Genomic DNA, 15,932 nt, shown 5'->3' with positions numbered 1-15,932 from the left:
CTGAGACTATGTTTAACAATGTGCACTTTGCATAAGCATGGACCACCTAACATCTGTCTCCCATTTTCTACCCAACTTTTGACTCAAACCTTGTCAGGTCCCCCCCCCCCCAGTATTAACAAAATACTTGGAGCTTATGTCGCATATGGTACCATGGTGCATGGAGCAATATTTGTGTTGTTCAGTAAGAAATAACTTCTTAATCTGCCTGGATCACAGCATGTCGTCAGTTGTCCAAATTTGTGACTACTTATCCAAAACATCAATTTAAAATAGTACTACTTTCACTTCCCTGGGCTTAACTGCCCCTGGCTGCAGAAAAACTTGTTTCTTCCTAGGCACCAGATGAGTCTTTGGTACATTTAGAGTTGTTACCATCTTGATCCTGAGATCATCACAAATCATGGTATGATTAGTAGTGACATTTTTCTTCAAGTGCCTATTCATTAGATTCATAGGTATCCTATTGCTGGTTATTTGATGATTATTTAATTTCTGTACTGTTTAATATATTTAAAATATCTCTAAGCGGTTTACAGACAACTGAAGCAACAACAGGCAACTTAAATTGTTACAAAAATAGTTACATATAAAAACATTACATTAACACAGTTACTAATGTATATAAATCAGTATCAGTTCATTTTCCTTCTGACACACCCTCCCTCTCATCCTCTGGGTTTTCACCCAGGGTCCAAACAAACACTCAGCTCAACCACAAAAGTTTCACAGCGAGAAGAGATCCTAGAAACAGCAGTCGTGGCTGTAGTCTCTCACTCTAGTCTTGCTTTTTATGAGTAATCCCAAGGTGGGTGGTACTTCAGCAGGCTGCCTCCAGCTGTGTCCCATTCAGCTGCACTCTCCACACCCAGTTCTAGGTACAACAGGTTTGTTGAGTTTCCCAGGGGGTCTGAAGGATCGGCAGAGGGGCACCTCTACTCGCAGCTCTTTCTTTACTCTCTGTTTCAACCTGTGGCTTATTCATTTTGTTTCATTGTGGCTTTTCTGGCAGCCATAATACCATCTTTGAAGCTAATGATCTGTTCTGATGTTCCATTTCTGCAGGTGCATTGGGACAAAATAGTCTTAAGATAGTCTTAAGCCTTGGCTTCTCCTTCCTCCTAAAACTGAACTTTGTAACATTCATAATGCTTCGGCATACCTCATAATGAGTAAATATATACCAGGTGGGCAGACTTGTGCAATAAAGAATTAGTAGCTAAGGTGCATTAGAGAATTTTTTTCTTAAGTCTGGAAGGGGAAAGGTTGTACCAAAGGTACAAAACAAACACATGTTTTAGGGAGAAAAACTTCAATTTTCAGGTTACCAGTGACAAAAATTTGTATATTTATATGCATATCTTCATGGTTCTGAGATGAATGGTACTTATTTTCATCAGTGTTGACTTTCTTTCTTTTTTGCTCTCTTCCTGTTTTTATGAGCTTCCAATGTTTTCACTTTTCAAGTGCACCATTTGAATTTGAGACTGTAAAGGGAGATTAACTTTTTCCGGCAGAATATTGATCAGAATGTTACTCAGAGAGTAAAATGGTCTAAAAGAAGGCAAAATAGGAAGGGTGAATTGTTGACAACACTGAGGTGAAATTTGTGCTACTCGAGGGGTTCCAACCCCTCCTGAGTCAATTTGGGAGAGTGTGTGGAGAAGGGGGGGGGGAGCCCCATTGCTCTAGTGGAAGTCGTTGTGCAGGTTTCTGCTGCGGGATGCATTAGTTGAATCCAGCCCTTAGTGTTTGCTTTTAGCTAGCATAAGCTCCAAATCTTAGTGTCTTTTTGTCATCTGGCTGTAGAGAGAACATCTAATACACACTTTAAAATGGGGTAGCTGTTGCAGGTCACATCACTACAAGGAGGGAAGAAATAGAATACATTAAGAAAAAGGCATAGAAAAGCTATAAAACTTTGTCGGGAATATCCTGCCAGTTTGATTTCCAGTTCTTCATCTGATGCTTTGAAACTAAGAATCCTAAAATCATGCATAGAATTCAGCACTTGTAGGAGTGGTTGGCTCTGAATCTGAATTGTTAGCTTTTATTCAACTGAGCTAAGTAACAATGCTATTGTGAAAATAATAGTTGAAATGAGCTTTTAAGATCATGTTCCATTAATCCCTGCATTATAAACAATTTGATAATGGTGTCAGAGAGAATACATCATTTTCTGTTACTGCTTTTACCAGATACCTTTTAAGTTGTGGTGTGAAAGAGCTGTACTTTTCCCATAGAGGAGGGTTTGCAACGGTTTAATAGTTTTTTAGATGTTATGGTTTACAGCTTTTGGAAGATATCAATCATCTTGTGGCAAGAGGAAGGGGTGGCCCTTATGAGTGACTCAAGCACTTGACTGACAGCTTTTTCACCTGCCATGTTCTCATCTGAGCAAAATGCAGCTTTAGTGAGGATTAGTGACAATGTTGTGTGAGAGAAGTTAACAGGTGAGACTATTTTTGTTCTGGCCTTTGTGATAGAAATATAAATGTACACCTGCTCACTGTTTTCCAGTGTTGTGCATTTTACAATATGTGTATTCGGTATCTAAAACCTTGCCCTTTAAATGCAGAACTCGAAGAGCATCATTTAATAGTTCTAAGGATGACAGAAGGGAAGACAAGACTCCTTATCAGCTAGTCAAAAAGCTGCAGAAAAAAATAAGGCAGTTTGAGGAGCAGTTTGAAAAAGACAAAAATTTCAAGGTAAGCTGCTGTTACACATTGGTAGCTAGCTAGCATTCCCAAAATTAAAAGTTTTGTTTTTCACATGGCTCTATGTATTCCTGTATTGTAGTCAGTGAAAAGGTCTCAATTGTATCCCAAAAAATCTATTGGGGGTTGGACAGAACTAGATGGCTTGATCCAGCATGGTAATTTTTAGGTTCTTAATTCTCTGACCCAAAGAAGTTACATGCTCGGGTGTATGAAAAACACAAGCCCAGATTTTGCTGCTGTTACTTACTTTGTCCAGCAAGGGGCATGGAGAACTCTTCCAATGAAGAAGTCAACCCTGTTAAATTCAGTGTGTGTGTGATTTCTGAGAATCCTAATGCTATACATATCTCTTTTCAGCCGTCGTATTCTGATATTGCAGCAAATCCAAAGGTTTTAAAGTGGATGACAGAGCTTACCAAATTGAAAAAGCAAATAAAAGGTAAGAATTTTGTGTTTCATCTTCTTGGGCTTTCACACCTTTCATTCGACCTTACTGGAGAGAAGGGTGACTCATTTTTCACTCATTATACAGTGGTACCTCAGGTTACATACGCTTCAGGTTACAAACGCTTCAGGTTACACTCCGCTAACCCAGAAATAGTGCTTCAGGTTAAGAACTTTGCTTCAGGATAAGAACAGAAATCGGGCTGCAGCAGCGCGGCAGCAGTAGGAGGCCCCATTAGCTAAAGTGGTGCTTCAGGTTAAGAACAATTTCAGGTTAAGAACGGACCTCCGGAACGAATTAAGTACTTAACCCGAGGTACCACTGTATATGAATGAATAAGTTTCTTGTTTCTGTGTTGTCTCAAGTAATTGACTTTGACTTTGGGTTTGGTACTTTCTTGAATACAGATGCAAAGCACAAAAGCTCAGATGGAGAATTCATACCTCAGACACGGCCACGAAGTAACACTCTTCCAAAAAGCTTCGGCTCATCTTTGGATCATGAAGATGAAGAAAATGAAGATGATCACCGGGTTGCACAGAAAGAAAGGAAGCCTACCAAGGAGGCCACAGTGGAACTTATTTTTAAAAGGCTGAAGGAAAAACGAATTGAAAGCTGCCTTCCAGAAGATATAAATGTATATATGCCTATTTTGTACTTGTATTGTTGCACTTGAAGAGATGGAAATAGTACAGTTCAGCTTATTTTACAGCACTTGCAAATTTCCTAAGGCAGTCGACTTGCAACTTATGCACATTTAAGTTGTGCGATCGTAGCTTAACATGCTTGTCCAAAAAGGGGGGGCAGGGGGGATGGCGGCAATCCCACCCACCATAGCACTCACTCTGGGAGAGTATTCAGAGGTGCATGGAGAGGTTATAGTGGCCTTGGGAGAGCACATACGGCTTTTGGAGAGATTACGGAGATGGTCAGAGTCTTCAGTGGCCTTGGGAGAGTTTTTTAAAGGGTTGTTTTGACTATTAATGATTTTGGCTTTGCATGCCAAACCCAAGGCCACGTAACCCCCACACAAGATGAGAGTCAACTGTATAACATGCAGCACTAGATTACATTAATCATTCACTGTATTTTAATTTTATAAGCAGACACTTGCACAAACTATTGCAAAGTCTCAAATGCACATATGGAGTAAGAGTTGTCATTTGGTATTACGGTACAGTTTCCTGACAGTCGGAGAAGCCTCATGCAGCAGGTGCCATTATCTGAGTTTTGAACTCTTTGGAGCTTTTGGGCCATATATTTATAAAATATATTCAGTATAGCTGTCTTGTCTTTTATAATTTTAGCTTCAGAAGGAAGCTTACACTAAAGAGCATATTTAGACACTTGTCTCTCTTGTTACAGAAAATGACGAAGGATGATCTGGTAGAAGAAAAAACGTCTCTCCAAAAAAGTCTCTTGTACTATGAAAGTCAGCATGGACGACCGGTAATATTCATTATTTCATTCTCTGCAATTATTTAATACACAGTTAATGTGGTTAATGTCTGGAGGCGGTTGGAGGATGGATGGCGGCTAACAGATTGAGATTGAATCCTGACAAGACAGAAGTATTGTTTTTGGGGGACAGGAGGCAGGCAGGTGTGGAGGATTCCCTGGTCCTGAATGGGGTAACTGTGCCCCTGAAGCACCAGGTATGCAGCCTGGGAGTCATTTTGGACTCACAGCTGTCCATGGAGGCACAGGTCAAATCTGTGTCCAGGGCAGCTGTTTACCAGCTCCATCTGGTACGCAGGCTGAGACCCTATCTGCCTGTGGACTGCCTCGCCAGAGTGGTGCATGCTCTGGTTATCTCCTGCTTGGACTACTGCAATGCGCTCTACGTGGGGCTACCTTTGAAGGTGACCCAGAAACTATAACTAATCCAGAACGTGGCAGCCAGACTGGTGACTGGGAGTGGCCGCCGAGACCATATAACACCGGTCTTGAAAGACCTACATTGGCTCCCAGTATGTTTCCGAGCACAATTCAAAGTGTTGGTGCTGACCTTTAAAGCCCTAAACGGCCTCGGTCCAGTATATCTGAAGGAGCGTCTCCACCCCCATCGTTCTACCCGGACACTGAGGTCCAGCTCCGAGGGCCTTCTGGTGGTTTCCTCACTGCGAGAAGCCAAGTTACAGGGAAGCAGGCAGAGGGCCTTCTCAGTGGTGGCGCCCTCCCTGTGGAATGCCCTCCCACCAGGTGTCAAAGAGAACAACTACCAGACTTTTAGAAGACATCTGAAGGCAGCCCTGTTTAGGGAAGCTTTTAATGTTCGATGTATTATAATATTTTAATATTTTTTTTAGAAGCTGCCCAGAGTGGCTGGGGAGGCCCAGCCAGATGGGCGGGGTATAAATAATAAAATTATTATTATTATTATTATTATGGTTATGAAATATCACTGAACATCTGCCTCAAATAATTATCATATTTTATGATTACCAAATGATTCTTAAAATAGCATATAGCTTTATTGTGTGCCATGTAGAGGCTCAAAGAATGAGCTGCAAAATAAGATCAAAGGGCAGCTCTTTAAACACTGTTAACACTGAGGAGGGATGTTCTATTGTATTTTTGTTTTCAGTTCACTGTTTTGGTATTTTTTCTGCTGTGTATAAATAAATAACAGATAAATAACCCTTCTTCTGGCGCTGTAGGGAGGTTAGTCAGGCCTCTGTACATTCCTGTATAAAACATTGCAAAGTACACACTTTCTACAGAATTCGCATTCAGTAAAGGTAAAGGTACCCCTGCCCATACGGGCCAGTCTTGACAGACTCTAGGGTTGTGTGCTCATCTCACTCTAGAGGCCGGGAGCCAGCACTGTCCGCAGACACTTCCTGGTCACGTGGTCAGCGTGACAAGCTGTATCTGGCGAGCCAGCGCAGCACACGGAATGCCGTTTACCTTCCCGCTAGTAAGAGGTCCCTATTTATCTACTTGCACTTAAGAGTGCTTTCGAACTGCTAGGTTGGCAGGCGCTGGGACCGAGCGCTGGGAGCGCACCCTGCCGCAGGGATTCGAACGGCCGACCTTTCGATCGGCAAGTCCTAGGCGCTGAGGCTTTAACCCACAGCGCCACCCGCATTCAGTAGCAAGATGCAAAATTACCAGTATCGGAAAGCTTTATTTTTCTGTGATTACTTATTGTCCACACCTAAATTGTGAACTTGCAGTTTTGGTATTCTCCAGCTATTTGAAGCGTCACCAGATAATGCTCATGTTTACTTGTTATGATAAACTATGGGGGAAGCACTATCAGGACGAAACTCCGTTAGCCTGAGTGAAGTGTTGGGTTCCCATGTGACTGGGAGGAAAGCTTTTGCTGAGTTTAATTTTGCTGCCAAATAACCACTGCTTAGCATCGTGTATGAACCACAAACCCTGATTTAAACAGTAATCTGTTAAACAAGCCAGCTCTATAACCAACCCATGGATCAAAGTTGGCTTGTTTAGCAACTCATAATTGGCCACATTTGTTACTAATGATAAGCTAGACTTCCTGGCTTATTGTGGTTTGTGTGTATGAGCACTGTGCTTATGGACCTCACAGCTCCAAATTAAAATCACAGATTTAAAAACTGACCAGGCCAGGGAGTGGACTGAACTTGTTTTATGTGTGAACACATAAGTAAAACAAAAGTTGGCAGAAGCCCTACTCCCCCTGTGTGGGAAGAGGAAAGTGTCGCAAGCCCGGTACTTTGCTCAGGCTGCTGGAAACATGTCCACATAGTGCTAAATCATGGCTTAGCATTGCATATCAACTGGACCACTTCAGGACAATGAGTGAGCAAGGAGACTCTGACATCATGTGATCCTCTTAGTGGTGAAGATACCCTGTTTTGTTTTGAGTGTTAGATAACCCATTTCTGCTTTCACTCAGGTCTCCAAAGAAGAAAGGCATATTGTTAAACCTCTCTATGACAGATACAGGCTTGTGAAACAAATGTTAACTCGAGCGAGCATTACTCCCATCCTTGTAAGTAGTTAATCAGTGTTTCATACATTTTCCAACTGATTGGTGTGTACTTGCCTCAACAATGAGTGTTCATCTTGCTAGATGTCTCCCTTTTGGACTAGCCCTTATGCTCAAAACAGGTGTTCCCAAGCTAGGTAGTGAAACACTAGATAGTGAATATTTTAAATCCTTAATCTTGTTTTCATATGGTTTCCTTGTTTTGGATTTGCAAATTATTAATGCCTTTAAATTTTTTAGAGCTTTTCATTTTTAAATGTTTTGAATATGTATTCAGTTTATTTTTTAAAATATTTTTATTACTTTGGTGGTTACTACCCTGGGCTACTTGGAAGGGTAGGATAACAATAACAGTAATCGGGTAATGAAACTAGTTCCAACTCTCAGCAGTTCTTAAGATGTTATTTAGTTTCTCAGCTGTAGCAAATGTTAAATGTGTCTATTTGTCTACATTCATCAATATTTGTTATACTGACCTTTGTCTGAAATGACTACCATTTTTTAACATGGTGGTCTTTCTCTAGACACACTGTAAAGCTTCCTGTGCAGTAGTTGAGAATTGGGCATTGGTTTGCATGTAAGATTTACTGTTCTCACTTTATGCTGAGAACAAATGCCTGAAGATAAATGTTGACTAGGGTTGAATGTGCTGTTTAGCCAACATAGCGCAAAATATAAAATGATGCTGTACTAAACCAAAATGTAAGTTGAACAAAATAATAGATTTCCTGTATATTGCGTAACATATTGTGACGTATATTTTAGGGCTCACCATCAACCAAAAGACGAGGTCAGATGTTACAACCTATCATTGAAGGAGAAACAGCCCACTTCTTTGAAGAAATCAAGGTATTTTATCTATCCAAAGACAACAGAGGTCCCACAAGGGCCTATAGTGTACATTTGAGTTTAACTGAAGCATTTCACATTAATACACACATCTCTACACCTCAAATTGTAACAAAAATGTAAGCTTGAATGTGTGTGCAGAATGAATGTGTCTTTTACTGGGTTTATGACTCAGGTAGTTGAAATACCGTATTTTTCGCTCTATAACACACACCCGACCATAACATGCACGTAGTTTTTAGAGGAGTAAAACAAGAAAAAAAATATTCTAAACGAAACAGTGGATGTATGATTTTTGTGGTTCATGCTGTGGCCACAGACATGTGATCTGACAGTGAGTTTGGAGTAGCCCAATGCAAAAATCCTGAGGATCCATGTGGATCCATGCTTTGTAACCACGTTTTAAGTGGGGAGGTAAGGAAAAGCACTCAAGGGACAAGGAGCACACGTGGGATAGGTGGAGAAGGATGCTGCTAATAATGCAGAAGAGGGGTTTAAGGGGAGAAGAAGCATGTGTGGGGTGGGTGGAGAAGGATGCTGCTAATAATGCAGAAGAGGGGTTTAAGGGGAGAAGGCTCCTCTCCTCTCCCACTTTGCTCCTTTAAAGCAAGCAGGCTCTGCTTTTCTTCCTCCTCCCCGCTCATCCCTGGTTTAGCGAGCTGAAAAACTTTGCTGCTATGTAGCGAGCTGAGTGGGGAGGAGAGCGGGACAGAGAGCCTGCTTGCTTTAAAGGAACCAAGCAGACAGGAGCCGCTTACACTCGTGTAAGCGGCTCCTCTCCTCTCCCGCTTTGCTCCTTTAAAGAAGCAGGCTCTCTGTCCCTCTCTCCTCCCCACTCAGCGGCTCTTCTCCCGCTTTGCTGTTTCAAAGCGAGCCATGGAGGAGGGAAGGAAGGGGAACCATGGATCCTCTGCTCACGACTGCAGCAGATCCCCCCGCTATCTGTAGGCATTCACTCCATAACACGCACAGACATTTCCCCTTACTTTCTAGGAGGAAAAAAGTGAGTGTTATGGTGAAAAAATACGGTACTTCATGCATGTTTGAACAACAATTTTATTATTTTTCAGGAAGAGGAGGAAGATGGTGATGTGTCATCAGAGTTGACTGATCTCTTAAAAACTAACACCCAAACGCAGTCTATTACTACTAGTCCAGTTGAAAACTCAGAATCTGATGTTGAAGAAAGTCAAGAGAAATTGACTCGAGAGCTTCGTCTGTCAAGTACATGTGCAGCTTCCATGTACGTAAATGCAACCATGTGAGCACCACACAACAAATGTAGCTTTGTAATCAAAACAGCTGATAGTTATTTTTTTAAAACACTTGTGGATCATGATGGGGTGTGAGGTGGAACAGTGAAGGGTTTTCATTTGCAATGTCCTCCTGTAACAAGTCAGGCAAATCATTTTACAGTGGTACCTCGGCTTACATACGTTTCAGGTTACAGATTCCGCTAACCCAGAAATAGTGCTTCAGGTTAAGAACTTTGCTTCAGGATGAGAACAGAAATCATGTTCCTGCAGCAGCTGGAGGCCCCATTAGCTAAAGTGGTGCTTCAGGTTAAGAACACTTTCAGGTTAAGTATGGCCCTCCGGAACGAATTAAGTACTTAACCCGAGGTACCACTGTACTTACTTAGCTGTTTCCTCTAAGTCAGAGGATCCTATGGGCCAGATTTGGCCCAGCTCTGATCCCAGTTTGACCTGAGAGGCTGTTCTCCTAAAACCACATCAGGTCTGGGGCAAGCAGAGGAGCAGCTGGATCAGCTGTGTGACCAAGTTCCCCATGGGAAATATCATCACACACCCAATCCATTCCCTATGGTGAACTTGATTGCATAGCTGATGACTGCAGAAAGCAGCTATGCTATACTCAGTGCTGCAGCCGGCTGTCAGGCACCTGGAAAATGTTGCGCAAGGGGCATTGATATTATTGTTTTGTTGATGGGTGGAATATCCATGATGGTTTTGATTACCCTATGCATTTTTTTGTAATTTTATAGGCCTGAATTATTGGAGCAACTTTGGAAAGCCAGAGCTGAAAAAAAGAAATTGCGCAAAACTTTACGGGAATTTGAAGAAGGGTTTTATCAGCAGAATGGAAGGTTAGTTGAATATACAATGATTGTAGGTCCAGACGCTTACTCATAATGAAGATGAGACAAATATGCAATTGTGTTTGTTGATGAAGGCATTAGTTATGCTAGTAATGTACAGTGTTGAAAATGACAACGTAACACTGACTCAGTTCACATGACTCTTACTAAGCCAGGATACACTTGCTTTATGCAACTGCATGCAGCCCTTTGCCTTCTCTCTTTGTACAAGTGGGAAAACAAGGAATCCACAGTTAACTATAACTTTACACTAGGTGCAGACTGGGAACTCTGGTTTAAGACTTTCAAACAAACCAGGATTCATAAATCAACTTTAAACCATAAATTTATACCCTGGCTTGTTTGGAAGCCATAGCTTCTAGGTTTGGAAACACATAGCTTCTGTTTACTTGCAACAGGAAACATTGGTTAACAGTAGGTCCCTTGATTGGATTTTGCAAATGTGGCCTCTAATGTTCATCTATTTTAGTAGGATCATCAGCCACACTATTTGGTTTCAATGAATACTTGTATAAATATAGCCAATTAAAATAAATTATAAAATTTAGTACGTTTCCCATTGGATTCCAGCCATTTTTTCCCCAATTCAGCAAGAAATAGGTTCTGTGAAAGAAGCTGGAGGGGGCTTCAAATTCATTACACATAATGCTTGCCAATAAAATAAGTCATTACATTCCATAAAGATACTGAGAAATGTAGCATAATAGAACTTCAATATTACTGTCAACTGCATCTCTCAACTTTGCTATGACGACAGTGCAGCCTTGTTAAACGTTATGTACTGGATTCAACTAAATACCTATACTAGTAGACAGCACAATATATTTTTTCTCCCCTTTCTCCCCCCCCCCCAATCTCTGGGGAGATTGAAAGAAGCCCCAGAACAGCATGCAAACAGAGGAGACAGTTCGATTAGGCAAGCAGAAATGTTTGTGCTTACAATGCAATTTCATTAGCACTAGTTTGAATTCCACCCTGTGACATTTTTGCACTGATTTGGGTGGAATGTGAACATGTGGGCTTGGCTACTCTTACTCATTTAAATGGGTTTTTAACCTTTTTTAAAACAACAACCCACAAAGTTAACTTTTTATAGACAATTTGTAAAACCTTATGAGAACAACAGATAAAATGAAGTACTCACTGTTATGAGTAGAGTGCTGCAGATGTATTTCCTTTTCTTGTTACTACTTTAAATTGTTATCACATGCTATTATTTGATAGAAATGTAACCTCCATGTTCAGAAGCAATATATCTCTGATTACTAGGTTCCTTCCATGAATTGATGTTTGTACTTACTTCAGAAAATACAAGCTTTTGCCTAAAAATGCTTAGAATGAAGCACAGGGTCAAGGATGACAGATGCACCACCTCCAGTTCACCAGTATAACATGAAACACCTCTAGCCTGCATGCATCCCCAATCTATTTCAAACCAACAAAATTGGTCAGAATTGTTAAATGTTGCATTGCATTGGCTTTATTTTTCCAGAAATGTTCAGAAAGAAGATCGTGCTCCCATGCTTGATGAGTACAGAGAGTACAAGAAAGTTAAAGCCAAACTGCGGCTTCTTGAAGTCCTTATCAGCAAACAAGATTCTTCAAAATAAATTAAGTTTCTTCATAATAGTGAAAGGTTGTTTTCTTATGATGTCCATAGTACTGTTAGGTGTTCACTTTTGTCTTGCGCTGTTGAAAGAATGCAGTTTTTTGTACATTTTATGGTGCCACATTTGAAAGGCAAGTAGGTCCTATCTAGAAAGCTAACAAAAAACTTTTAAAAATTACGACTGCTCTGTCCAACTTTAGAAAACATTTTCCTTGTTTCTTTTAATTAAAAATGCAACTTCCTCCCAAAAGACTGTAGAACTAGAACCATTCAGAAACTTTGGACCTTCTAACTTCGTTTCATCTGCATTTGTTAGTGTTGTACTGAACTCTCTCTGTTGCCTTTTTATGCTGGGGAACAATGGCAGCAAATTTAAGAACACAACTGTGTTTTTCAACACCAAACTGAACTGAAATGCCTTTCAGAGGACCGCTGCGGAATAACTCTGTTTGATTTCAAATGACATTTTTCATACGATAGAATGGTTTATGGTCTGTAGATATTTGCAACTTAAAGCTCCCTGGTCTTCAGTTTCAGATTACAATGGACAAACCAGAAAGTGACCTTGCTTGTTGTATTTTTAAAACTTGGAAAAACCTGAACATTTATATCACATATTGCCTACAAGACTTGCATTACTGTTAATTTATCAATTTATCAGCTGATGGTGATTTAGTGTGTGATCTCAAATGGATATTGCATCATACCTTTGTATGGGAGAGTGTCTGTGCTCAGCTCTGTTGTATCTGAAATAAGCATATCTTACCAAGGGCTAAAATAAAATCATTAGTGTGATGGATTCAAGGTAGACACACAGTTTGAGAAAAGCCTCTCTGCTATGTCACTGTTGTAAAAATGGAAGGAAAAGTGATTTGTTTGTGGCAATAAGCAGATATCATATGGTTATTGCATGATGAAGCTTCAGAATTGAAACATTTTTGTGATGTTTATTTTGCCTAGTATAGATGACAGTAGCCTTTAATGGTTCTTCTCAATCCCTTCCCCGCCCCACTTAAATCTGCAGTCTGAAAGGCTCTATCCAAGCCTACTGTGGACATACAGTCTGCACATAGAGAGATTATCAAAGGTCAGAGACACCGTTTTACCACCTGTCTTTATGGCATGTGTGCAGACACTGTACCTCAGGCCCTTAAAAATGGTTTGATGAATTGAGTGCCAGGGTGTGCACACTGAACGGGGAGGAACCGGGCAGTGTCATGGGATTTCTTTGCATGTGGGTGCTGCATCTGTGGCACAACTGGACTGAGCCCTAAATGTTGAAATTGGCACATTTTTGATATCTTTTGTACTGTGGCCATGTTTTTGTACGTGCCTATTTGCTGCATGTGTTATGAACAGCTAATGTCAACACAGATATTGATTCTCATTGCTTTTTGAAAGACCAAAAAATGAATGTCTGTGAAATAAGTGGCTAGCATGTAATTCATCAGGTCAGTGTGTTAACATGGAATAGATAGAAAGTAGATTTTCAATACTCCATACTTGCCTGTTTGCTATGTCTCTCTATTTTTACTGTGATTATAGGCATGTAATTTTGGAACCCAAGAGCACTGAAATGAGATTATATTCAAATGCTTTGCCTTTTTATACAACTAGAAGGGTTTTTTTAGTAGTGAATTACAAGTTTGGAAATTAATCTGGAGATCATCTGTGGCTTTTATTCAGCTCCATTGTGCAATGTACACTTCACTTTGTTTTCTATCAATCTGCAGACACAGGTGCACCCAAACATTGAAACTTATGTGTACTGTACAGTGTTGTACATGAATGTTTTATATACCACATGCAAAATGTCAATATGCACTATTTAAATGTTTTAAATAATATATTCCTCCTTTATAATGCTTAAATCTATATGATTCCAATATTTTTATAAAGTGAGTGATCAGACTGGTTCCACTTCAGAATTAACAGCTGCTTTTGTGTGTTATGCAGTGTTTGGCTGTTTGTTCAGTATCGTAGCTAGCATGGCATCAGTTATGCTAAGAGTGTGTGTTGTGCCATCTTATTGAGCAATAAATGGTAGTGTTAGGCATTTTGTGATATAACATAGTTTTACTTTGGTATAAGTAAAAACTATATGTGGATATATAGATATATAAATATATATATAAATAAACCAGATATAAATGATTGCTATGTCTGGCATTTCATTGTATAGATTTTTATAATAAAAGGATCTTTTATTGTCATACTCCATTGTGTGTTTGTGTTGTGTGTGTGTGTGTGTGTGTGTGTGTGTGTGGAACATGTGTTGTTTCTCCTAATTGACTCTAGGGCGTTTAAACAAGGTTTTAACAATTGTTTGTTTTAATCCTGTGTGCTGTTGCCTATAATTCTACTGTTTGGCTTTAACATGTAGTCCTGGCTTAGAGTCTCAGAACTGGTGGTAGTTGCAGTTTCACCAGAAACAAGCATGTACTTGTGTTTTTTATCTTGTTACATTGTAAGCTGCTTTAAAGGCCTTCAGGTTGAAAGGTGACCCATAAATAAATAAATATATTCATTGTGTACACTCTTCTAATTTTTACAGTGCTGCCGACTGGAAGCAGTTTATTATATTATACTTCTAGAACGTTCAGCAGGGTTATTCTTATGTTCTACAGACCTGATTTTTTCCACATCTGAATTTGTTAACCTAATTTCTTTGTGGATATATAGAGCGTTCCAAGGTCCACCCTGTTTTGGCGAGCTGTGCCATTTTTCTTCTCTGTCTCAAGGGTATGGGGCAGTATCTGGGGCTACTCCTGCCAGCAGGTCATTCCTTCCCACCTGATTTTTTGGTCTGGTTTTTCCCATTAACCTTCATGTTAGACTGTTCCTTAACAAGTTATTGTTATTACTATCATGCACCTTTTGCTATATGTTCTAATACTTGACAGAGATCCATGCTCTGCTGTTCAAGAAAACAGCATTGAAGTGCAGTTTTGTGTTTCTGAGCTGCAAGGCAGGCAACACATCCTTCTTGGAGCCCTCTGTTGATCCACAAAGAAATATCGCTTGCAGTAAAAACAACTGATCCATCTAAAATGATGGTGCAGTTGCAAGAGCTTTGGGAAACATAGGATTAAAAAAAAATCCCTCAAGAACTAAAAACAAGATGCTGATTGGGTGTAGAATTTAGCAGTACCTGTTAAAGGGAGGGTCTCAGCCATGTATGTGTACTAGCCTTCCAGGGTTCCTTTATTGTTAACCATGGTTTTCAGCTGCTCACACTTTTAAAAATGGGACTGGCTGTTGCCAGAAGAAAGTCCTTTTCCATGAACAAATGTAAGCTTGGGAGATGGCTGCAGGAAGTAAGTTTCTGATGCAATCTGGCCTTGAATCTAATGCACTAAAAAAACCTCTACTCCCCCCCCCCAGCTCTGAGCATCCTCGTCTATAGGAGCAGAATTAATTGCAAGGAGTAAATGTTTGTAAATTTCCTTAATTCATACGTCACAGGAAATAAGTGGTATTGACACAGACTTTTTTTAGTGCAAAATGCACTGTTTCATACTTAACACCTCCCTGCTACCGTTACAAGTACCTGAGAGCATCCTCTTTGCACTACCAGCAAGGGCACAGAGAAGGGTATTCTCAGTGACTGTATTACGGCTGTGTGCCGCCTTTCCCTGGGGATAAAATTTCAAGCTTGAATGATATCCGGAGGCATTATTTTTCAGGTGACATTTGGTTACTGAGGTAAATAGGATATTCTAAATGATGAAAATTGCCTTACATTATTTATCCACTTTTAAATTACTTGAGCTTTCAGAACAATGTAAGCAAATGCAAAACAAAATAAATATCACCATTATCTTTAGCAGCTGACTTCTCCAGTCTTACCCTGGTCCAGAAAACACTAGCTGGGAGTGTAAATCAGATCACTTCACCATTGGACACACACACACACACACACTACTCCATTACTTTCAGTAGGAAGCAGACACAAACCTGGAGCTGCACTGACGTGGGGGTGATGAACTTTGCAATGAATGTGTCCTGTTGAAAGCAACATTTTTATTTGAAGGTACATTCAGATGTGTATCTATGGCAGGCTTAACCTTTTTTTGTGCTGAAGGCCAGCCACCATAGTCAACCCTCTGGGGGGCAACATATAAACATGGGTGTGGTGGGAACTGCAATTCTAAATACTGCCTTCCAAAAGACTTTCCCATTAGCAATTCTACACTTTTAAAAATTGT

At 40.2% G+C, this 15,932-nt stretch overlaps 2 protein-coding genes across 7 annotated transcripts in view; one reads left to right on the top strand and one right to left on the bottom strand.

Moving 5' to 3' along the window:
• Positions 1 to 14,256, top strand: part of FAM13B (family with sequence similarity 13 member B) — a 55,878-nt gene extending 41,622 nt beyond the window's left edge. For all 6 annotated transcript variants that reach the window (XM_053376873.1, XM_053376871.1, XM_053376872.1 and 3 more), the window contains 9 exons: positions 2,579 to 2,711; positions 3,081 to 3,162; positions 3,576 to 3,805; positions 4,534 to 4,617; positions 7,055 to 7,150; positions 7,913 to 7,996; positions 9,067 to 9,239; positions 10,002 to 10,103; positions 11,608 to 14,256. In XM_053376873.1, coding sequence (XP_053232848.1) covers positions 2,579 to 2,711; positions 3,081 to 3,162; positions 3,576 to 3,805; positions 4,534 to 4,617; positions 7,055 to 7,150; positions 7,913 to 7,996; positions 9,067 to 9,239; positions 10,002 to 10,103; positions 11,608 to 11,725 — 1,102 coding nt within the window. In that variant the 3' untranslated portion in view covers positions 11,726 to 14,256. The remainder of the gene's footprint in view (positions 1 to 2,578; positions 2,712 to 3,080; positions 3,163 to 3,575; positions 3,806 to 4,533; positions 4,618 to 7,054; positions 7,151 to 7,912; positions 7,997 to 9,066; positions 9,240 to 10,001; positions 10,104 to 11,607) is intronic.
• The window catches only part of PKD2L2 (polycystin 2 like 2, transient receptor potential cation channel), a 29,653-nt gene continuing 25,284 nt past the window's right edge, over positions 11,564 to 15,932 (bottom strand). Inside the window, exon 15 of the mRNA XM_053376903.1 lies at positions 11,564 to 11,804. The gene's annotated coding sequence lies outside the window, so the exon portion shown is untranslated. The remainder of the gene's footprint in view (positions 11,805 to 15,932) is intronic.

The sequence above is a fragment of the Podarcis raffonei genome, chromosome 2, assembly GCF_027172205.1.
Source record: "Podarcis raffonei isolate rPodRaf1 chromosome 2, rPodRaf1.pri, whole genome shotgun sequence".
NCBI lineage: Eukaryota > Metazoa > Chordata > Lepidosauria > Squamata > Lacertidae > Podarcis > Podarcis raffonei.
The sequence above is the reverse complement of the archived record's forward strand: the minus strand, read 5'-3'. Positions and strand labels throughout refer to the sequence as shown.